This window comes from Bison bison, unplaced genomic scaffold (genome assembly GCF_000754665.1).
Source record: "Bison bison bison isolate TAMUID 2011002044 unplaced genomic scaffold, Bison_UMD1.0 scf7180017864508, whole genome shotgun sequence".
Taxonomy (NCBI): domain Eukaryota; kingdom Metazoa; phylum Chordata; class Mammalia; order Artiodactyla; family Bovidae; genus Bison; species Bison bison.
In genome coordinates, this window is record NW_011495064.1 from 13,782,833 (window position 1) to 13,806,829 (window position 23,997).

Below are 23,997 nucleotides of genomic sequence, written 5' to 3' on the forward strand. Positions count from 1 at the left end.
CAGAAACAGGCCCCAGAATATTAATATTTACCTCTTGTCTGGGAGGAGAGGCTGATGGATAATTTTGCGAGTAAATTTGTACATTGTTCTTTCAGATTATCTCTTTTAAATTGTACAAATGATCACGCACTACTTTCTAACAGACCAATGAAAGCCATTTCAAAATAGGAACTGCTAGCCAACAGTCAGCCAACAGAGAACCCGGTGGATGGTGTGGCCACAGCCCCAAGATCATCTGCAGGAATGGATCCCCTCTAGACCATCTGATGGTGTACCCACCTTCCACAGTGAGGCCAGTCCTAAACACAAGCCCATCTCTTTCACTGGCCAAAGCCCTTCTTCCTGGGAAATGGGCAACGAAGACCCTACAGACTTCCCTTTTCTGCAAACTCTTAAAGCTAGAGGTGTAAGACAGTTGCAGTGGGACAGGGGAGAGCATGGGGACCAGAGGGCAGCACAGAGGGGCACTCACCTTCTATCTCGCCTCCAGAGGCAGAGATCTTCGACATACTCAGGTAGGTGGTGGCCACAATATCGTTGTGGGTGAGGCGGTCCCTAGAGCGAGGGGCAGAAAGGGCCTGAACACGGGTGGGATTCGCAGGCCACAACCCACCCAGGGAGGAAATGGCCGGAGTTATGCATCGTCTGTTAGGAGTCCCAGTCTTCACACCAGGGATGTTATGGAGGCCTAGTAATGTTTGGCGAAAAGAGACTGGAAAGAAAGTGTTACTCAAGACTCCTCTGGGGGGAACCCAGTCCATCAGCATCCCAGCAGCCAAGCTGGAAGTCTGTGGGCACAGCTGCAGGTTGAAAAGGAGGAGGCCTGAGGCAGGAGCAGTACAGGGGAGCAGGAGGCCGCCCAGGGAGCCAGACCCCCAGGCCCAGGGAGAGCAAGGCTCTGAGAGCTAAGACATAGCAGACGAAGGAGAAAAATCAGGTGACCAGAAAGAAACTCTCTCCAAGGAAGCCCACAGTCTTAATTAGCTTAGGGTAGCTAATACATAGCTCTTTTTTTTTTTATCTGATTTTGTATGTGACAAAGCACTTCTAGCTTCCTTGATCACCAAGGATCCTTACAATGGCCTTGGGGAATAGGTACTTTTATTAAATCTCTACTGCACAGATGGAAGGAAACAGACTCGGAGACGCAAAGTCCTCGCCCAAGGTCAGCCCAGGAGGGAGGGGAGGAGCCAGGACAGAAACTGGTATCCTGACTCCTGGCCCAGCACTCTCACCAAGGTCCACACAGCTTCTGGCTCCAAAATGGGACTAGTCCTGCCTCCCCAAGGAAGGCCTCTCCCCTCCTACCCATCATAGGGGACCGTGGGGGAAGCTCCAGGACTGAGCGTTTCTGTGCAGACCCTTCCTCTGCCCCACACCTGCCCCCTTGACAACCATATGTAGTAACAGCTGGCCACCTTTTGCTGGGCACCTCCTGAGAGCCAAGCACAGTGCTGAAACTGTCACGTCATTTAATCCTGAGGCAGGATTCTGAGGCAGGCCCTGCAGTCAGCCCCAGTCTAGAGAAGAAGCCGAGGCAGGCAGGATGACAAAGGTGGGACTTGAGTAAGATATGCCTCATGGGGAAACCAGAGCCGTGCCTGCAGAAGCCTGCTGCTTCCCTGTCAGGCTAGACCGAGAGTTCTCAACCCAGAGATTTTTGACCCCGGGACATTTGGCACCTGGAAACATTTTTGGTATAGAGGGGAGCCATAGAGAGAGGCCATGATTGTAGCCAAACACCCTACAACGCACAGGACAGTCTCTCACTGCAAAGACGTTTCCAGTCCAAAAACACCACAATGCCAAGACTGGAGGGGCAGGCTCTATCTCCTTCCAGAAGGTTCCCCGTGTGCATCTTCCCTTCTCTTGGAGCCCAGTAGCCCTCTCTTCCTGCTGTGCATCCCTTGACCACAGGCAGCTTCAGGAGATGACATCCACGTGCTTCACGGTGAAAGACCCACCTGAGCATGGTGATGTCATTTTTCTTTTAAATCTGACAGCCATGAGACGCCAGGTCTTTGCTGCTCCCTTCCTTCCTCTCTGTATTTCCCAGGGAGGTGGTTAAGCATTAAAGTTTTGTATCAGGGCGGGGGCTACATTAGGAGGAGTGAATTGTCAGCACAGATCTGTATCACTTTTCATGGTGAGTGACAAGAAACAGGGAAGTAAAGAGTCCCTTAAACATTTTACAATGAGATTATCAACACCAGATAATTGACAGTTGACGACACTTCTAAACTGCCTTCACGACCAAACCCTAGAGAAGACCAGTAGCTCTTGGAGCAAATAGGATTTCTGACCTCTGGGCTCACCTGAATCTGAATGGGAAGAGAGAGGTTTTGAGTCAGGTTTTTTTGAGGAGGAGGGGGTAGTTTTGGGGGGTTTTGGTTTTTAATGAAAAGAATTCTTTAAGAACTGAATGAAAGATTAAGTTACAGAGAAAAGGCCATGTGGACCATATCGTATTTCTAGGATTCAGGTAATAGTACAAATTTATCTGAGTTTTCTGGGAAGAAAGCCCTTTTCTGGATAGGAACTTGCAGCAGCAGAATGATTTCTGGCCAAGAGTTGGGTTTTGGGGCTTGGGGTTGCTTTTGGAAAATACAGCAAGTCTGAAAATAGACTCACAATAAAAATGCCACTTCAACCTAAACCAGAGAGGCCACCACCAGATTCCGTAATGTGTTTGGATTGTACAGTATGTCGGTGCCTCACACGGCTCACACGGACTCGGGCGGGACCCATCCATAACACAGGGGTCATGGCGCCCGCATGCATTCACTCACACTGCCGCACAGACCTGTACCCAGGGCACACTCGTGCACGCACACAGCGAGGCGAAGGGACAGCTCTGTGGACGCAGAGCTCGTCGCCCCAAACCGCCTCCCACAGAGCAGATCAGCGGTCGGGGCCCCGGAGGCCTCTCCCTGCTGGCCCTCCTCACACTCCCTTCCTCTCCTCTAATTCTCACAAGCTGTTCTCTCTCAGGCTGGGGACCTGGCGCACACTTTAATGGCTCTGTGGCCTGGGGGTTTTCCCCAGTCTCTCATTATCCTCCTGGCTGGGGGCGACATGGGCCGAAGACCAAAGGACAACACACTGGGAACCACACAGCCAAGACTCTCTGGGGGCAGAGAAAGGACAGCTCTCTCTTTGGGGGAAGCCTGGTGTAGGGAAGGCCTTGGAGATGGCACATGGGGACCCCTGCAGCCCTCGGTGTGAGACAGGGCACCTCAGTGCATGGCCCGGCGGTTAAGCACAGGCTTGAGTTCGAGCCTGGCCTCAGCTGCTTCCAGCTGTACCCCCAGACAGGGCACTCAATCTATTCAGACATGCTCCCTCGTCTGTAAGGTCGGGCCGTACCCAGAGTCGAGCTGAGCATCAGGTGAGACAGGCGTGTAAAGAGCTCACTGGGCAGAGGGCCTGGAGCACACAGACACTCACAAGAGCTAGATACTAATTTTCCAGGATGGCCCTGTGGCTACTCCCCTGCTCCTGACAGCAGTGCCATCCCCTGCTTGGGCAACCTGGCCCCCTTCTCCAGCCTGGCGATCTCTTCCATCCTACCAGCCCTTGGGGAGTCTCAGTCCACCCTCCTGGAAGCTCTGCTCTTTGCAGCCTCCTTGCCTCTGCTTATGATCCTCTCTTCATTAGGATGCCTTCATCTCAAACTTCCCCAAACCCCACTTCCCCCAGGAAGGCTCCCTGGGCCCTTCTGGCCCCAGGGATCTCTGGTTCTTGGAGCCGTCCCAACCCACTGTGAGTAAGCTTCCTAGCAGCCCACGCCCTCTCCTTCTCCAGCCTCCATGTGAGGACACCACCTCACCTGAAACAGACTCCCCTGCTGCATGCAGACTGAACCCAAGGAAACCGAAGGACCCAGTGACCCCTGACAACAGCCACCTCTAAAGGTCCCCAGACGCAGGACTCACCAGTCTATGACACGAATCCTCATTTTCTCACACATGGATGGAAACTAAGGAGGGAAGAGAGATATGTGGGGGTGGAGGCCTTCTGAAGAAGTGGAAATCTGGGAGGCAGGCGGGAGCTGGGAAGGCTGGGAGCCCGGCCCTCCTGGGAGTGGGAGGCTGGGAGCCCTGGCTCATGGAGGTGAGGCTCACCATGGCAGGCAGTGTGATGCTCTGGTTCCACTGAGGATTGGCCGTCTTCTCCAGGATCTTGCTGCAGAGCTAGAAGACAATGAGGATAGGTGAATGGAGCTTTGAGGGGACTCTGGGTACCCCTGGGGACCACCACACCAAAGGGCACCCATTGTCAGCCAAGTTGACCACCCTTCGGGCTGGGCAGAAGGCCCTGGGGGCTATGGAACCTGAGGCAGTGGGCTTAGACACCAGGAATCTTTCCAGAGACAAAGCTCAATGGTAGGTCAGACCCACCGGGGCATGGAGGAAGGGACAGATTGTTTGAAAGTCACAAGCCTCTCCCTTATCTCATACCTCTGGCTGGAAGTTCCCTTCCCTTCCCTCCCATTATGGCCATGACCCTAAGTATGGCCACAACCCTGAGTCCAGACCAGCTTTCCCAGGAGTCCTAGCATCTGAGGCAATTCCCGTCGCCCATCAGCGCAGATCACCTGCCCCTTTGGAAGACTGTGCACGCGGGGAGGGGGAGAGGAAAAGGGAGCTGAAGGGCTGGGCAGGGGGCCATACACCAGTATTCTGAGAGGAAGATGAAAATTCAGTTAAGATACAAGCCTCATAGGCCACAGTTTGCCTCCAATCAGCCCTGCTCAAAAGACCAGGCTTTCCACAACAAGAAACCTAGCAGAGGCAAGAACTGGGTCCAAACTAGCAGCTCACAGGTTCTACTCTGCGCAGGAGTCCCCAGGGAGGCACTGATGCTGCCCGGGGCATCCTGTACCCATGCAGGGCAGCGGGCGAAGGCTCTGCCTCAGATGCTGGAAGGTTTGTGTCCTACATGGAAAAAGGAGCAGCCTTCCTCAGAGCATTGACTGTGGGCCCTGACTGTGCGAAGCATTTACATAATTATCTCATCTAATGAGCAACTGACAAGACTCTCCATCAAATGAGAGTGTGGCTTCCCTGGGGGTCAGGACTGTTTCTTCATCCCTGATCCACCCAATATTGGCCCCGTGCCCATCGTCCCCTCCTCCCTGTGAGAAGAGCCCAGGCAAAGTCTGGGGGTAGGGATGGGTGCCACGATTTGGCCCTTGTGTGAGCAAAGAAAGGAGTAAGGAAAGAAGAGAATCCAACAATTAGATGGAACAAAAGGCAGAGTGGGACTCACAGTTCTCAGGAGCGGGTACACCAAGGGCTGTAAAAGCACACAGAACGATGTGCCATCTCCCTCATAATTGAAGAAATACAAACAGAACGAATGAGATACTGTGTCTCATCTATCAGAGTCATAAAAGTCTCTAAAGTCTGTCAGCCCTGTCTTGGCAAGGCGATGGGAAACTGCTCGCTCAGATTTTGTTGGTGGGGAGAGAACAACTCAACCTCTCCAAAGGGCAATTGGCCACTACCTTTCAAAAATTACAAATGCAGATGCCCTTCGACCTACCAGTTCTGCCTCTAGACATTATCCTACAGAAATACTTGCACATGTGCAGAATAACATGCATCTAACTCTAGTACTTTGGCCACCTCATGCGAAGAGTTGACTCATTGGAAAAGACTCTGATGCTGGGAGGGATTGGGGGCAGGAGGAGAAGGGGACAACAGAGGATGAGATGGCTGGATGGCATCACCGACTCAATGGACGTGAGTCTGAGTGAACTCCGGGAGTTGGTGATGGACAGGGAGGCCTGGTGTGCTGCAATTCACGGGGTCACAAAGAGTCGGACACGACTGAGCGACTGAACTGAACTGAGATTATTCTCTGCAGCATGACTCCAGTTAGGGAGGACGTGGAACAACCCGCATAGCCACCAACAGAGGACAGCTTGGATAAAGAACGGCCCATCCACAGAATGGGGCGCTATGCCGCTCTAGAGAATGAGGACCACTCTACGGTATGAAACAACTTTTGAGGTGAAAAGTGAAGAAAACCAAGGTGCAGAGCAGTAAGTATCATGTGCAAGCATGTGCGTTAAAGGCGTAAAGGTAAGAATTCATGGTCAGACATGCGGCATGCACATAATGAAGCCAGAATGATGCAGAAGAAACCAACGATTTCCTGCGCAAGGGAGGAGATGACCGGAGGACCGCTGGACAGGTACAGGGTGAGAGGTAGGGTTTTCAAGATGGATGATAAGTAAACGGATATGGTGTACATAATAAATGTATTATTTAATTCAAAACTTAGATGAACAAAAGTTTGAAATAACAAAAAAGAAAAAGAAAGAAATGGAGGACTTTTTCATCAGACACAACAGACAGGCCCTGCCAACATCGCTCCTCAGGTCCCTGGATGAGAGGCACAGGTGGTCCCCACCCTCCCCAAGCCCTGCCCCCGGAAGCCACAGGCCTTCTCCCCAGCAAGCACTTCCACCTATCTGCCCTTGGAGGTTCCCTCTGAGAGAGCCACCAAGATGTGTGTGCGGGAGCCTGAATAGCAGGGCCCCCGCCACACCACAGGCCAGCGCGACCTCTGGCCCTAGAAGCACCCAGAAGCCTTCCACCCCTGCCTCCTCTCCCCACACCGAGCTCCCTCCTCCCCCTCCTCCTTCTCCTCCTCTTATCTGTGTTTTTTTTTTTTTTTAACTCTCCTTCCCTTCATGACAGAAGGCATTTGGCCATCTGTATCAAACACTCAAAAATAAGCATGCCCTCTGACCTGGTTCTAGAAACTTCCCTATGAAAAGGCAGAGTGTGGACAAAGATTCCTATACACTGATGTTCCTCACAGAGTTGTTCATGAAAGAGGGAAATTCCAAAAAAAAAGAAATCCAAAAATAGTTTAAATGTCATGTTATATTCGTTTAATGAAATATTATAGCAGATAGCAAAAATTTATTTCAAAGGCTATTTAATAACCTAAGGAAAGTTAGACAACAAACGCAGTTTACCAAACCACGTATATATAGTTGACTTATTCTGGCAGTGGTTACTGTAAGTGAATTCTGTAAGTGAATACTGAAGCATTGCTCCCAAGGGAAACACAGGGTTAGGGGCCTGCAAGCCTCTGTCACAACATTTTTTTGGTCAACTGACCAGTAACTTTGTTTTATGTGTGCTTCTGTTTCAAGACACCTTTCTCATTATATTAATATACTGTGGGTTTATTAACACTGAACTCACAGCCAACAACACTTTAACTCAGGCCTGAACAAAACTTACCAAATACGTGGTTCTCCATGGGGCACCTCACAGTCTCCTTACACTGAGAAACACCAGGCAGCATTTCAGCACTACACTTGGGAGCCACTGTAAACGCGGACATCACCAGCGAAAAAAAAAACCCCAAAACGCAAAAACAAAAAATGACACCGAATAGACCAGGAAAAAACACATTACAGGATGAGCGCTGAAACACGCAAGGGAGCACAGCGCCCGGCTCAGCTGGCAGCACGCGCCTCAGCCAAATCGAACTGTCCGGAGCTCTGCACATGATGACCAAAGCACTGCAAGGACTGGCTTGGGGATTACAAACAAATTTTAGCAAGTAGGCAAATCTGCAAACAGACTGTGAATAACGAAGACAGACTGTATGCTGAATCCAACTGTATCCTGAATCCAATTTTTTTCCAGTGGGGCAGGGTGGTGAGGGCAATGGACGGGGAGAGGGGTTGGCGTGCCAGATGGAAGGCGTGAGAGCGGCAGGAAACATAAACAAACGTGAATAGTCCTCATCTCCAAGGTGGCGCACAGTACAGAAATATGAGGCATTGCTTTTCATTCTCCTTGCTTTCTGTGATTTTTTTTCTTTTTTTTTTACGATTAATAAGTTTTATTCTTGAAAAAAAAAAGTTGCTTCAAAGCCTCCCACTCTGCCTTCCAAGCACCTCCCCTGTCTTTTCCCCACACCATGAAGAAGTGTGATGCGTGCGTGAGAAGATGCACCACACACACACCCTTCTAGCCCCTCGGTAGCACGGCCAAGCCAGGTACGGTTCGCAGCCTAGATAACAGCGACACCAAGTGTCCATAAGAGGAAATGCAAAGAGGGCCAGGCCAGGGCGACACAGGGAACAAATCCCCAGGACAACTGAATCGGATGTAATGAGAAGAAGTGACACACCAGGCCAAAGAGAGGGACGGGTAGGATGAGACTGGAGATAAGGGCAGCAGAGAGAGTAGGGGAGACCACGAAGAGGTGGCTGGGGCAGACAGTGGCGGACACAGAGGCCTAGGGACCACACCAACCAGCCTGACATATTCCCTTGCCTGGGCCAGGTCCCCCACCCCCATCACCACCACCCTTCCCCAGCCCAGACATCTGTACCTTCCTAGAAAAAGCCCCAGGGACAGCCAAGGGCATCTCAGAACAGAAGAGACCTAGGGAGGTGAAGGCGCTGCAAGGAGCCAGGTGCAGCTAGGAGCCTCAGAGCGCTGAGATTCAGCTTCAAGGAAAGCCACTGAACTGAAGGCAGGCCAGTCTTGGTTCTAGTCATCATCACAGCACCCCACTATGTTGGGAATGTGGAAGAAAAACACATGTCTTGAGACATGACTTTCCTATCTCTCAAGTTGGGAAAACTAATTCTGGTCCTTGGAGTTCAGTGTCCAGCCAAACTGCCTGCTTCCTTCCTGCCTTCATTCATCTCATCACAGTCCCTCTAAGGCCAGGTACAGGGCATCAGACTCTGACCCAAAGCCCAAACCAAAACTGCACTTGTGTAAGACCCACAGCGAGCATTTGTAGCCCAGTGTGAATGAGTTTAAAATTCGTGTTCCCTCTCTCACAGACATTTCCCATGAGCCCTGCATTAGCCTGGGTTGGAGGAGCAGCTCGAAGGCAGGAGGGGTCACATATCCAGCACCATAGTGACTGATTTTAACACACTGAATTAATAAGTATGAAGGAGCATATTAACACTCAAAGGGGAAGAAGGGAGGAGAAGCTCTTCTTTACAAAAAAAAAAAAATGCTAATAAAGAGAGAAGGAATGATAATGAGGGAATCACCCCTCTGCAACCCCCAGTGAATGACTAACTCGGGCAAGGAGGTCAGTGGCTAGGTTGCCCATTAGGTAAGAGGTTGTTGAGAAACAGGATATCAGCAGACTGAGATTGTGCCCACAGATTACCTGCAAAGTACAAAGCGGAGTGTGTGCTTTGACAAGGGAGAGACCTGGAGACACCACCTTAACCGAGTAACCAGCGATGGGACATGCTGACATTCTGTTTCCTGTTGTGATGCAAATGCAATGTACGAAACCTCACCTATGATGTGTTCCTGCCAAAATAGTTCATTTGAATTTAATCTGGTCCGAGACCTAACTTCGAAATACAGAGGCCAGAAAAACAAGTTAAACAAAACCAGAAGGAAATGGTGGGACAAACCCAGGGCATGGACAAATGGCTCGTGCTCTTCAAAGATGCAATCTCATGGGCTGAGAAAAATGGGAGGGGAGATGGGAGTAAGGTTGTTACAGAAGATACCAATGCAGAGCATAAATTCCAGTTGGGTCTTAGATTGGAACAAAATTAAACCAGCTCTGAAAGACATTTGGGGGATAATCAAAGATATTTATATGAGCCAATATCTGACAAGAATAGAAAATAACTGCTAATTTCCTAGGTGTGGTAATGTTATTGTGGTTACAAAGAATTTTCTTTTTCTCAGGAGATGTATGCTGAAGCCTTTAGAGGCAAAGTGTGTAACTACGTTTCAAATGATTCAGTCAGGTGGTGTGGGGGGGGGGATATCCATATACATAGAGAGAAAGTAAATGCAGCAAAACATTCACAATTGTTTCATCTAAGTGGAGGCTGTACCAGTGGGTAAATGTTCATTGAACAGTTTTCCAAATTTTGTGGTTTTAAATAATTTTAAAAAATGCTTCAATAAAGCATCTAATATTGATACATAGTAAAATAAAATAAAAAGCTAGACAGATAAGCACCAAACATAAATCTTGTATGATGCTTTACCGGTGATGTTATTTACTTTTTCCTGTAGTTTTCAAAATTCCTTAATAAATGTGTGCATCAATAATAAAAGAAGAAAGAAAACAAAATAAGGGAGGCGGAGGGTGGTGGTATCAGGTAGCAGGCAGAGGAAATAAGCTTATCCAAGGCCTTTCTCCTTTCTGAAATCAACCTGGACCTCAGCAATTGGTCCCCTGACCTCAAAGGTCCTTTGTTGGTGGGATGGGCAGGCAGACCCTCCTTGTTTCCAAAATGAACGTAAGAATAGATTAACTGAAAAGGAAGACTGCAAAGTGCTGTGTGAATGGGAGCGCACACCACCTCCATCATCACCCTCGCTTTTAGCGTTTGTTGTTAAGCTTGTAAAGGCTCCCCTAACTGTCCTACAACGCCTGCCTGTATGCCCGCTCCCCGCCTCTGCCTCCGGAGCAAAGCACAGCTGGCTGCAGGCGCGAGCCCTCGCGCTTGGTCCTCAGCCCTTCTGCTCTGCCCGCCCGTTTCCAACGGTGGGACCCGGGAGCCCAGCGGAGTGGGGTTCCGGGAGCCGGGGCGGAGGCCGAGCCCTCCGGAAATGTCATTCTCCCCCATTTCCAGTATTTCCACCACAGTCTCTGCTCTGAGGTTGCAGAGTAAGCGCAATCGGGCTGTTTCCCGAGGAACAGATGCTAACGAACAACCTAAAGCAATGGAAAACGGACTTAAAGAGAGCAGTGCCTAAGGCCGCGTAGAGCCCCGAGGGCTGAATTAACACAGCAAGCCTGTGTGGGTGACGGAAGCTGGATCTTGAACGATGCAGCACATTTTGCGGGGAGGAAGACCAAGAAGGAGCCAGGAGTGCACAGGCCCGGGGAAAGGCTAGAGGCGTGACCGCAGGGCAGACGAGAAGACACACGCGCACGTGCGGGCTGTGCGGTTTGTACCCGAAGCTGAGCGCGGCGAGCGAGCCAGTGGCGCTGAAACCGGCTCGACTCCGCCCTCCGAGCGGGCTGCAGGGCCGCGTCAGCCCAGGAGGGGGCGCGATGCTCCGCACTCGCACAAAGACTGTACAAGCTAATATTGGCCATGGAGATGAGGCCAGAAAGTTCGCCTGGGTGAGCTCTGGTCAACCAGGTTATGCGGTTTGAACTTCATTTTACAGACAGGGCTGTCTTTTACACTAAATATGCTGGTGGATTTCTACGGCGAGAACCCGGACGAGAGAACGGAGGCAAGGCTGTTGTGTGGCCCGGGGGAGAGATGACAGTGGCTAGGGGCATGGAGAGAGGAAAAGAGCTCGGGATTTTTAAAGGCAAAAGCTAGCAGTGGGATCTTGATGTAGAGAGGTCAAAAAAAGAGGGAAGAATCAAGGCAGGCCCGCATTTTCTGCCTTTGATGGTGGTACTGGTAAAGACAGTAGTTTCTGGAAGTGGGGCGGTATAGGCAGAAAATGACGCCTTTACAGGGCGAGCGGGAGGTGGGTGGGCAGCACAGAGATGTGCAAAGGCACAGGGAGTTCCGGAGCTGAAGGGGAGGCTCAGAGTTAAACACAGCTGTGGATTCCTCTGTGAGAGGCGATGACTGAAGCCTGGGAGCAGCTGAGGCTGTCAGGGAGAGAAGTGCAATGGAGGAAAGAGTCCCAGCAGAAGTTAAGAGGGACAGGAGCCACAGCCCCGCTCTGGGCAGGAAGGAAGAGAGGTATGTGATCCCCAGGACCCCCACCAGAGTGGCCTTACTCCACTCAACTCCTGGCACAACTTTCTAAAAATAATCATTATGGTTTTACTGCATATTTTTTGTTTCCCTATCATTGTGCCTTCACATCTGGTTTGCTTTACTTACTATTGCCTAATTTCCCCCAAATATTCCTGTCTCTATCCACCATCCCTGTGTCCCCTCCGTGTCCATCCACACCTGTCTGTCTGTCTCACACACGTGGGCAGACCTGCGTGTGTGCACGTTAGCCCCAGAGAGCTGGGCCTGCGTGTCTCACCCCGTGTCCCGTGATCAGTGCCCCCACTCCCCACGCACGCAGCCTCCCACGGCAGGCCCTGTGCACCCCGAACTCTGTGCTGCACGGCAGGACGGTGCCCAGCACCCATCCACAGAGACGCCAGCTGCCACCCTCCCGCAAGTCCTCTTGTTTACTTGCTTCTTACCATTTTCCCTGCAAAGCTGACTTCCACAAAGGGATCCACCAAGTTCTTCTTGTTACTGTCAAAGCCAAAGATCTGCCTCACGTTGTCCATCACGGCATCGTCCACTGAGGAGAAAGACATGCTGGTCACTGCCTGCTGCTCTCCATCTTCAAAACCCCCACTTCCCACTTGTGTCTCCCGACAGTCTGGGGACTCCCCAAGAGGCCACGGGCCCCTCAGCCCAGGGTTCTAGGGAAGGAGGACCATCTCCAAACAGCAGCTCCTGAAGGCACTGTGCTGCTCCTTTGCCCAGCTTCCAGAGAAAGATTGGACGTTGTTATTGTAATATCCCATTACTAGTGCCTGTCTGACATTTTCCCTTATATCCATTAGCTCAGTGATTTTCCTGAAGGTAACCAATAAGTCAATTCTGTTTTGTTTTGTTTTTTCAATTTAATCTATGCTGCTTCAAACCAATGTTTTACTAATTACCTGTATTTTTACATATGTATTTATAGATGATAGATGTGTATATGCACGTATGTGTGTATACATATATATGCTCTGTATAATGGTACGTATGTATATGAAGGGCTTCCCTGGTGGCTCAGATGGTTAAGAATCTGTCTGCCATGCAGCAGACCCAGGTTCAATCCCTGGGTTGGGAAGATCCCCTGGAGAAGGAAACGGCAACCCACTTCAGTATTCTTGCCTGGAAAATTCCATGGACAGGAGCCTGGCGGGCTACAGTCTAGGGGGTTGCAAAGAGTCAGACACAACTGACTGACTAGCAAATTCGTGTACATGAATGAGAAAATGAGAGAAGGGGACACTTAACAACTGTATACTAGCCAATGTCTGTCTACATGAATACAACAGTTAACAAATATTTAGCAAATGTTTATGTTCTATTTACCCATGTATTCTTTTCTTATTTATATTTAAACAACACTGCAGACAACTAAACATCATCATCCCCTTCACCTTGAGCAAAGCAGACATTTGTTTCCCCAGCCCCCTTTGGAAGCTCCCCAGCCTCACTTCTGCATAGTGTCAACCAACAAATGCAGAATGTTCTAAACATGTATTTTAATCCCATTACTTATTTAAAGGGTTTCCCCACGATTTTGGTTCAATTAAACATGTACAGAAGGAACCCATTTATTGGTGTCATTAGTCAAAGCAGAAACCCTCAAACAATTAGCTTCATGCAAAACTTGTAAACGGGGACCCAAGGAGTCCCTGACTACCTGTTCTTTTGGACTCAGCTAGCAACAGCGCCTGGTATAATTCTGCTAATGCACGCTCCAAAATGGCGGCTCATAGCCTGCAGCAAGAAAACCACCAGGAGCCTTTTAAAACTGCCGGTGGGTGAGCCCCACCTGAAACCAAGCCAATCTGAAACACTGGGGGAAGGGCCCAGCATCTGCACTTCCTTAAAGCTCCAGAGGTGATTTAATGTACAGTCTGGGTTGACCCCCACGGCTCCAGAATATTGAGCATAACTCCCCCAGCATGCACTGAGCACACAGAGCAGGGCTAGCACAGGGTTCGCCACTCTGAGAAGCCAGGCAGTGGCCACCGTAGCCTTCCCGGGGTGATGAAAGCTCGGCCACAGCTACGGTGACCCGCTGTCCCAGTTTATCAGGGAAGGAGGAGCTTCCTGGGATGTGGGACTTCCAGTGCTGAAACCAGGACAGTCCTAGGCAAACTGGACACCCAGGAGTCTCCACTCAGTGGAGACACTGAGCCCTTCTAACATTTCAGCAACTGCTTCCCCAGCCAGGGGCTGCCAGTCTTCAGCCAGGGGCTTCCTAGAGGAGGGAAGGAGAATAGGTGGGAGCCAGGCACACAATAGAATGGAAATGGTGCTGATGCTTTTCAGCATCAGGAAATGGTGCAGGAGACTGCTTTTCTCCTAAGAACAGTCCCCAAACCCTTGGGAAACCTAGAGAGGGTGTGAGGCTTCCCCAGACAGCAGAGCAGAAGGGAAGCTGGGCTGGCATAGATCTAGCAGACCCTTGGGTGCAGAAGCCAGGCCAGGAGGAGGCAGGGAGGGAGCCGGGGGCCAGCCCCTCCCTCTCCTTCCTGCAGGGACCTGAGGCAGCCCAGCCCAGGGTCCCAGCGTGCATTAGCAGAATTATACCAGGCGCTGTTGTTAGCTGAGTCCAAGAGAACAAGTAGTCGGGGACTCCTTGGGTCCCTGTTTACAAGTTTTGCATGAAGCTAATTGTTTGAGGGTTTCTGCTTTGACTAATGACACCAATAAATGGGTTCCTTCTGTACACGTTTAATTGAACCAAAATCATGGGGAAACCCTTTAAATAAGTAATGGGATTAAAATACAGGTATAAAACATTCTGTATTTGTTGGTTGAAACTATGCTCTCCCCTAGTGTGAGCCAAGAATATGGTGCATGGAGTGGTCGAACAGCCAGACCAGGCCTAGGAGATGCTGAACCGGACCTAGGGACCGCTAGTACTCTGAGGACTGCCTGCATCTCTGTGACTTCACCAGCATTGATATTACTTCTCATTAATTCTGGCTGCTTTTCTCCTAAGAACAGTCTAGAGAGGGTGTGAGGCTTGCCCAGACAGCAGAGCAGAAGGGAAGCTGGGCTGGCACAGATCTAGCAGATCCTTGGGTGCAGAAGCCAGGCCAGGAGGAGGCAGGGAGGGAGCCGGGGGCCAGCCCCTCCCTCTCCTTCCTGCAGGGATCTGCGGCGGCCTAGCCCAGGGTCCCCCCGTCACAGTCACCCAGCAAGGGCCCCACACTCACTCTGTGGCAAGTCCTCGGCCCTGAAGACCTTCAGACAGAAGTGCGCTCCACGGAGGGCCACGCCGATCGGCCTAAGCAGGTTGCTTTCGATGTCCTCCTTGTCTTCTGAGGGGTCTTTTCTCTCCAACTGCAATACAACCAAATCGGACTACTTAATGAGTCCCCAAGCACAGCGCTTTCCCTTCCTCTTCTGGGAGCTCGACCAACACACTTAAACAGTGCATCTTGAAGACAGGCAGATTTCATGCTGCCCACTCGTAGCCTGTGATCTGCAGCAGGTTCCTTAGCCTGAGACTCAGCTTCATCTGGACAGTGGAGACAATGACACTGACCTCCCAGGCTCTGGGAGGGTCGACTTCAATAATGTGTCAGTGCACGTGTCACCAGCAGGCACTCAAGAACCACATCTCCTTCCCAACCCGCCCATTAAAAATAGCGCAGAAGTGGCAGCCGTCTAGGCTGGCCACCGTCTTCAGTAACGTCTGTCCCTTCACCTGACCAGTATTTATTTAACAACTAAGAAGTGTCAGCCTCCTGCCGGGGGTGAGGGATGTAGCAGTAGACAAGCTGGACAGAGGTCCTGCCTGCGTGGCACTCACCATTTCACAGTGAAAGACACCTTTAAGCAAATGACTGCAACAGCATGTGCTGAGTGTTTTGATTAGAACAGTAATAATAAAAATAATATATATTGATTTTATACATGCTCTCATTTAATTCTGACAGCAAGCCCCATGAGCAGTGGGTCTCGAACTTGGCTGTACATTAGAAACAGGAGAGTCAGTGTCTTGTGGACTACTGCTGCACATTCCAACTAAAACACGGGTTCTGGTTCAACAGGTCTGGGGGGGAGCCCGAGCCTCTGCATTCCAACAAGTGCCCAAGTGATGTCCATGCTGCAGGGGGCCAGGGCCTAGAATACCCCACTTTACAGATAAGCTGGATGAGAGTTCACAGAGGTTGGATGCAGAACTGGGGCGGGCGGGGGGTGGGATTTAGGGAGAACGGAGCAAGAGGGCTGGTAACTATGGACACTGGGGGAGGGAACAGTGTTGGTGGTAGCCCAGCATTGAGACCTGGATGATGGATCCAGGCAGAGGCACCAACTCGCGCAGAGCAAGGGCTGACGTGCAGTTTGAGGAACAAAAGATCCACCTGCTGCACTTGGGCAGCTGAGGGGCAGATGATAGAGGAGAGGTGGCCCAAGGCCATGCCCAGCAGTCCACTCCTTGCAAAGCTGCCTGGACCATCCTCACTCCGTCTGCATGTAGAAACCCACTTCAGAATCCCCGCAGCCAAATTCTCCATCCCAGAGTGCCTCGTGTCACACAAGAGCCTGGGAAGGAGCTGTTAATAGCTCTACACTTTCTTCAGCTCACATGGGAAGAAAATGATCCCCTCCTCTGCTTTCAGTCATCCACACCACTGTTCGTTCCCACAGGCCACGATCACTGATGGAGCACCTGTTGTGTCCAAGACCTGTACTAAGCGAGAGGGGAGATAAAAGGGTCCTTATTTACTATATTCTCCCTGACCTCAACAAACTGAGTCTCAGTGACAGAGACGGACACAACAGCTAACCAAACTAACGAAACATGGGGTGGTGACCGAAAGGAAAGATCCATCAGTTTCCCTGGAGGACAAGGCAGCCATTGTGGAGGAAGTAGCATCTGGACTGGGTCTGAAGAACAAAGTGACTTTTGGTCAACAGAGGCAGAGGAGGCCTTCCAACAGGTGGAAAGACAAGGACGGAAGTACACTCTGGAAAGGGTCACACTGACTAGCGTGGCCACAGGACGGAGTCCATGCAGGTCCACACCAGCAAGTGGCCCTGCGAAATCAGCCGGAGGCCAAATGCTAATGGCCTTGAATGTGATGCTGAGGATTCTGGACTTCACCCCGAAAGTAACTGGCAGGCAGGGTGGGTCACTGGAAGATTTTTAAGAGGAGACTCACGTGATTTGTGCATGCATACATGCTAAGTCACTTTAGTCGCATCCAACTCTGCGACTCCATAGACCATAGCCCACCAAGCTCCTCTGTCCATGGGATTCTCCAGGCAAGAATATTGGAGTGGGTTGCCACGCCCTCCTCCAGGGGATCTTCCCAACCTAGGGATCGAACCTGTGTCTCTTATGTCTCTTGCATTGGCAGGTAGGTTCTTTACCAGTCGTGCCACCTGGGAAGCCCATCACGAGATTGTACCTGGGTTTAAAGAAGGTGACTTTGGTGGTAATGTGGAGGCTAACTAGATTCACAGCGGCTGAACCACATCTTTATTCACAGGAAGGCCCAGATAAGATATGTGAGAGCCTGACCTTGGTCTCTGGTCTTGGGATTGGAAAGAGGAGAAGCATGCAGCGTGATCGTCACACCAACGAGACTGGCCAACTGTGTGCATCATGACTTCCAGGTTTGGACTGAGGGATGAGGAAGGGTGTTCAGGGCTCTGACCTGGGGGACCAAGGGGACGATTGCCACTTCCCAAGATATCACCTAACATAGGAGTGGTCACCAAATGATACTGGGTTCCCATGGTGAAGTCAGAGGGGCCAAAGGGACGTGTTCATGTGCTTTGTTACAGGAAACTGAAACCGAGCATCTGGAGCTGCGAGGATCCAGGCTGGAGGTGAGCAATTTAGGAGCCCAGGTGGACAGAGACGGGCTCCTCCACAGACAGACAAATACGCTGCAAAATCTGGCTGAGGCCAGATTGTCATGGGCCTTGAATGTCATGTCAAAGGCACAGCAGAGAGGCAGGCAGTGAAATCCTATTGAGCTGCTGAATTTGAAGAATCCAGTTTTTTAAAAAAAGGAAAAGAATGAGGGGAGTCATAGATGCTGAAGGAGGAGAGAGTTTCAGGTAAGACATGCCTCTGGAATCAAACACTGTGGAGCAGCAGATCAGATTAATGAGAGAAGAGCTCCCGGGACTTGGCAATGGGTGGGCTTAGGCAAGTGGTTCAGGGAAGGAGGTGATGGGAGGCACACTGAACCAATGAAGGAGCGAGAAGCTGGTGAAGGACTGGAGAAAGGGGACGTGGGGTCCTCTCAAGAGTTAGGTAGCCTTGAGGATGGCTGAAAGGACGAGGAAAACAACTTGGACAGGAGAGGTGAAAGCAAGGGTATTCTGAGATCAGGAAATCTGGAGCCTCGTTCAGACCAGAGGACAGGAGCCAGAGAAGAGGCAGAACAGACTGAACAAGAAAGCCGGCAGGGCTCAAGCACATGCAAGGGAGGTGGGGAGAGGGAGAGGGAAGGAAGAGGAACTTCAGCCCTCACGTCTCTGCCACTGTGCAACTCTGCCTCTCTAAGGGGAGCGGAGGCCGGAGCTTAGGAAAAACCAGAAAGTTAGGAAACAGCCACCATGGAGAATGGGATAAGAAGCAAACATCACCCAAGTAAAAGAAGAGGTGGACAGCACTTCCAGGTGACTTCTGCCACCAAAGCTGACCAAAAGGTGGTGTGGACAGTATGTCATGGGGAGGGTGGGGAACACGGAGATACAGCAGCAAACCCCAGGGCTAGCGAGCACCAAGCGAGATAGAGGATGGGAGCCGGGGACCAGGCTGCAGGAGGCAGCTGATGGGCGGGGAAACAGACAGGGGTCAGGGCTGTAACCTCAGTGAGGAAGAACCACTCACTGAGGGTGAGGGAGGGAAGGAGGCAGAAAGAAACTGCTGGCGAGAGGGATTTCTCAGCTCAAGGGCTTAAAGAAGGTAAGATCAGACGTTGACGGCTCATCAGGGAGGACACACTGGTCTCTGAACAATGGCAAACAGGGAAACCTGCCAGCAAGGACCCTCCTGCCCCAGGGGTAGGTAACAGTCCAGGAGACCAGAAGGAGGGAAATAACCAGAGAGGCGGGTTTCAGAGAAGAAGGCAGTGCTGAAGTTGGGAAGCTGCCATGGGAAACCAAAAGATGGCCACGCTTCCCATTCCAAAGACCATGGTGAGCTGGACCAGAAAACACAGGCTTCCTTCTGAGCCGGTCTCAATAAAAGTGGTTTCATCTGGGAAAAACCAGGGTCCGATGAATGGGGAGCGGAAGAAGGAGTGTTTTAGGAAAGGAGAACACATTCAGAGATGCCCTGCAGGAGCACGAAGGCACAGCGTCTGGAGAGACGAGCTGCAGAGGAACAGGGGATGAGAGGGCAGGGGAGGCGCCCTTGGGAGGGACTGGGCCGCCTGAGCTCTGCTGGGCCCTGCACAGCACTTGGGGCTGCCCCAATCCCTCCCACCAGGGTGCCTGAGCCTGCATCATCAGCCAGCTCTTCAGTCTTAACCTCCTCAGGGACCTTGCCCTCCACCTCCCCATCACACACGGCTTTCCCCAGGGACTCCACCTCCCCAGCCCTCCCCTGGAGACCCGCTTTCCCCCACTCCTGCCTCCCCCTGCCTTGATCATTTCAGTATCTGCTTCACCATTTGTGTATCTGATTTCCAGTCTTCCCATGAGATAGTCAATATCCACAAGGACAAGTCACTCACCAACACAGGTCCTTGTCTTCCACCAACAGCATCTTAATCTTCCCTCCCCTGCAGCTGCTAGAGGAACAGCCACGTCTCAAATCTCCAGCCGCTCAGAACCAACGCTCCAGGAAAACCTTGACCTTGAGACCCTTCTCTAAAAACAGCCTCCATACTATCTACCTTCTCCAATCCCCCTCATACCACGGGAGGCACTCAACACAGAGCTTGGCACACAGCAGGGGTTTAAAAAATGTGTGTTCCCTAGCCCTTCCCTATTATTTGTCCTCCTCATCAGGCTGGTCCTCCCTCACCCTCCCTGCCAGGCTCATCAGCTCCCCAGCCCCATGCCTCCACCACGCCTGCCTCATCCATGCCTAACAGCGCCTCCATCCACCTACCTTCTGGGTCCTGGCCACTGAGTATTAGGAGGCTTTCCCACAAAGCCTCCAGCTCCTGTGTCTGCTCCGAAATCCTTTGGTTTTGTCTGTGTGTGTATGTGTATTGTGCATGAGAGTGTATATGTGAGTGTATGTGTGTACACTGGAGTATTACTCATCCATTAAAAAAAAATGAAATAATGTCATTTGCAACAACAAGGACGGACCCAGAGATTGTCATACTGAGTGCAGTGAGTCCGAGAAACACAAACATCATATATTGCTTATATGTGGAATCCAAATAAATGATAAAAATGAAGTTATTTACAAAATAGAAATAGACTTCCAAACCTAGGAAACAAATTTATGGTTACCAGAGGTGGCGGGGCATAAATTAGGAATTTGGGATTAACACACTACTATATATAAACAACGACGTACTGTACAGCACAGGGAATTCTACTCAATACTTATAATAATCTCTAAGGGAAAAGAATCTGAAAAAGAATAGATATACCCTATATATAGATGGGAGAATATGCACAAAAGTATTAATGATGGTTCTCTGATGGGCAGAATGATGAGTGATTCATTTCATATTTATGCTTTCCCACATGTTCTACATTTCTCACAATTGCCATGTATTCTTTTAAATCAGAAAAGCTAAAGTTTTTTGTTTGTTCATTTGGTGCCCCCATGGCCCGGTGGTAGTGCTTATGAGGAGGACGAGGAATGTACTCACGGGGGCTTCATCTCCAGGCCCCAGCACACAGAGACTCGCTTTCAGGTAGCCTCTGGCCCCAGCAGAGAAATCATCGGGATCTGAGAGCAGCAGCCACTTCCTGAGGTAGGCATGTCCTAAGGGAACAACACCCTTGGTGACCCCAAATTGGAAGGACCCAAGTCTGCGACCACACCGGAGAGCCCAGGGTGGACTCCACTGGGTGAGATGAAGAACTCATCTACCCAGACATGGGGGAAGGACTTCCAGTTCTAAAATAAAAGGTATTTTGAGTGTTCATTCAGGTCCAAATCAGAAATGTCAACAGACACCACTATCAGAGGCTGCCAAAGCCAGACCCCAGGCCATTTTCCTCCCCTTCAGGAAGTAACCAGACCAGACCAGAGACCAAGGTGCGGAGAAATCCTAGACTTGTCGTCCAAATGACTCATCCATCTGGAGGGACCCCAGCCTCCAGCAATCTTTGCTTAGGGCTTCCAGTTTAGCATCCCAACTGGGCCAGCTGAAACCCACATGAGGGTTTGATATTCCTGGGGACCTGTTTTACCCAGAAAATGAAAGCTGCCCTCTCTTTATTCCTGCAGCCTCACCTCCAAGATCAGACTCTACCTCTAAAGTCTAAAATCCCCAAGAAGAAAAGATGAGTGTCCCAAGTGGGTGCCCCCATGCAGCCAGAACCCAGATGCAAAGACCTGCCCAAGAGGGTGACAGGGCGACTCACGGGGCTCTCGGTAGATGCTGCCCACGTCCAGCTGAAAGCAAACAGAAGAGGCACAGGTCACGGTCCTGCCAGCAGAGTGTTAAACAAAGTATGATGCATGAAAATCAAAAATCTGATGCATTAAAAATCATGTTTTCAAGAACATTTGGAGACATGAGAAAATGTTGGTCACCTCTTATTACATGGAGAAAAAGTGGAATATATCTTGATTGAAGTTTGGTGAAGTGTATCTATGCATAGAAAAGCCAGAGCAAAGGAAACATGCTGGATGGCAACTGCACTACCTCTGGGTGGCAGATTTGGGTGATTTTTATTTTATTCTTATTTTTTCCTATATTATATAATTTTCTATTAAAAAAACCCTACAGGTTTTGATGTGATGGTACGGGAGGTTATGCATGTGTAGGGCGGGGGCATATGGGAACTCTGTACTTTCCACTCGATTTTGCTATGAACCTAAAATTGCTCTCAAAAACTACAAAGTTTTTTAAAATCATGGATTACTTTTATAATTAGGAAAAAAAAATTTTTTAACCTCACCCTTGGGTTCTTACAATAAGAGACACAAAACATAAGACCCCACTTATTATAGAATGACTCAAGCTCAATCCATTCTTTAAAAAGAAAAAAAAACTGCTTCTCTAGAAAAACAGATTCCATTTTCTATCTGTGACTATTTCTCAGAGAAGGGGCCGTATTTTATTTGGAAAGCAGAAGGAGGGTCAAATAAACCTGTGCCCTTTCTTTCCATTTGAGAAATTCTTGAAGATTCAAAACTGAGAAAATCAATAAGAATGACATTAAAACGCCATTTGTGAAGATCTCCAGTACCCGTTGCCTTGACGCTAATCTGTTAAACACATCCCATGCTATCAGTTCAAGGTCCTCTGCGGGTTCATTTCTGCACGTCTGGGACACATGAAGGGGCAGGGTCAGCCCACACCGCCTCCTGGGCAACTCCCAATCTGGACCCATTCCCCAGCCCTGGTGAGCTCAGAGTACTGAGCACTGGTGTCGCGCTGGCCCCAGATGGCCAGACTGAGGAAGAGAGCTGCCCAAACTCAGGGCCCACACTGCCTCTCCAGGATGCAAAGACAAATGTGGATTAAAAGTAAGAAGCTGAACTCCCCCTGTTGGAGAGAAGGGGGGCAATTTGCCTCTCCTCTCTTTTTCTCAGAACGTTTTCCTTGGAAAACTTGTCAATATAAGTACTTTCCCTGACTCTTTGAAATGTATCTTTTTAGAAGCCAGATAAGTCATTCCTCAGCTTTAGGACCCAGGAGTGCCTTTCCCCAGGCTCTCCAATCTCTGGCAAGGGAAGGGCCTACCTTAACCAAATTGTAAAACTACCTCCCATCATAAAAATGCAAGTTTGTTTTCTGATTTTTCTTGTGACTGTCACCCCAATTACCAGGTAAAGTCAGGATGAACCATGTGTACTGAAGGCGCTATCCTGGCCACTCACGTGGACATTAGTAATTGTTTATTGTTCATCTCAAGAATACGCATGGAATGGGTTGTGTCTGCTTGGCTCTATACAGGATTTCTTTCTGTCTTCGCAATCTCTTATCAGATGGCCCACAATACCATCGTATTGGTTTAATGCTTATTCAATAACAAAAGCACTCTCTTTCTCTACTACCTTTGTGAAGAGGATTTCTGGGTTAGGAGAAGATCTTGTTTAGATTTTATCATCGTATTTTTCCAAACACAGACCAAGACAGACAGGCCTCTGAGCACCAATCCTGCCCATCATCCACAGAGTTTCCGCTAATGTGGATGGATAAATGAGAACTGATTGCTTTCAAAGAGAATAAACCATTTACCCGGAACTCCCCGATGAGAGCATCTGTTCTGAGGGAACAGGAGTCCACCACCTGAAAGGAAAACAAACTAAAATTCTTGTCCACAAGTAAACGTTGGCCCAGACAGGTCCCAGCCCAGTTGCTCCTCCTTCCCAAATAATAACAGCCCACACTCTCGACAGCATTGGCTCTATCCCGGAGATTATTCCAAGCAATGCTTAACCCTCATGAGAACCCCACAAGTAGCTACTATTATCGTTCCCATTCTCCAGATGAAGAAAGAGGCACAGAGGCCACTTGTACAGAAGCACACGTCCTCTCCCCGGCATAGGCAGGACTAGAAGCCAGATAGGTTGGCTCCAGAGCCCACACTTCTAGCCACTCAACTATACTGCCTTTCAGAGGAAGCGAGGATGATGGAAAGAGCTAAGGTCCAATGAAACAAAACCTTGGCCAGAAGCAGACATATAGACAAACAAAATAAGATGAAAATCAAAGGACCACAGCACGAATGAGTCTGGTCCCTGGGGAAGCTGGGCGGCGTCAGGGCCTCCCCACTCCACTGCAGCCTGCATCCAAGCCCGAAGGCATCTTTGTGCCAAGCAGACCGGGAGGGGGGAGCGCGAGGCTGTGAGCTGCTCCCTGTCACCCGGGCTCGGCATCTAAGCTTCTCCCACACGCACGCACACACACACGGAGCCCACAGAAAGCGTCCGATGGCTGGCACGTACCGTGATGAAGATGGGCTCATTGAACAGCTCCGCGGGAGAGTCAAACACATTGAAGAAGAGAGTCTGTTGGTTCAGGGCGAGAGGGAGACAGATGAAGGCCCGCTGAGCCCGGGGCCAGGAGGAGATGGCCACCGCCCAGCCTCCAGGGCTGGTCCACACAGTGAGTGTGCGGTGGGCTCAACCCAGCACCAGGCTCTGGGGATTCAACCTCACGGAAGTGGTCATCTCAAGGACAGGG

General features: G+C 50.3%; 1 protein-coding gene across 9 annotated transcripts in view; it reads right to left on the reverse strand.

Moving 5' to 3' along the window:
* DYSF (dysferlin) overlaps window positions 1-23,997 on the reverse strand; it is a 224,235-nt gene that overhangs the window by 137,313 nt on the left and 62,925 nt on the right. For all 9 annotated transcript variants that reach the window (XM_010829782.1, XM_010829784.1, XM_010829783.1 and 6 more), the window contains 9 exons: window positions 23,760-23,822; window positions 23,050-23,100; window positions 21,224-21,254; window positions 20,503-20,618; window positions 14,911-15,037; window positions 12,154-12,257; window positions 4,125-4,193; window positions 3,936-3,979; window positions 473-555 (listed from right to left, as the gene is read on the reverse strand). In XM_010829782.1, the coding sequence (XP_010828084.1) occupies window positions 473-555; window positions 3,936-3,979; window positions 4,125-4,193; window positions 12,154-12,257; window positions 14,911-15,037; window positions 20,503-20,618; window positions 21,224-21,254; window positions 23,050-23,100; window positions 23,760-23,822 (688 nt within the window). The remainder of the gene's footprint in view (window positions 1-472; window positions 556-3,935; window positions 3,980-4,124; window positions 4,194-12,153; window positions 12,258-14,910; window positions 15,038-20,502; window positions 20,619-21,223; window positions 21,255-23,049; window positions 23,101-23,759; window positions 23,823-23,997) is intronic.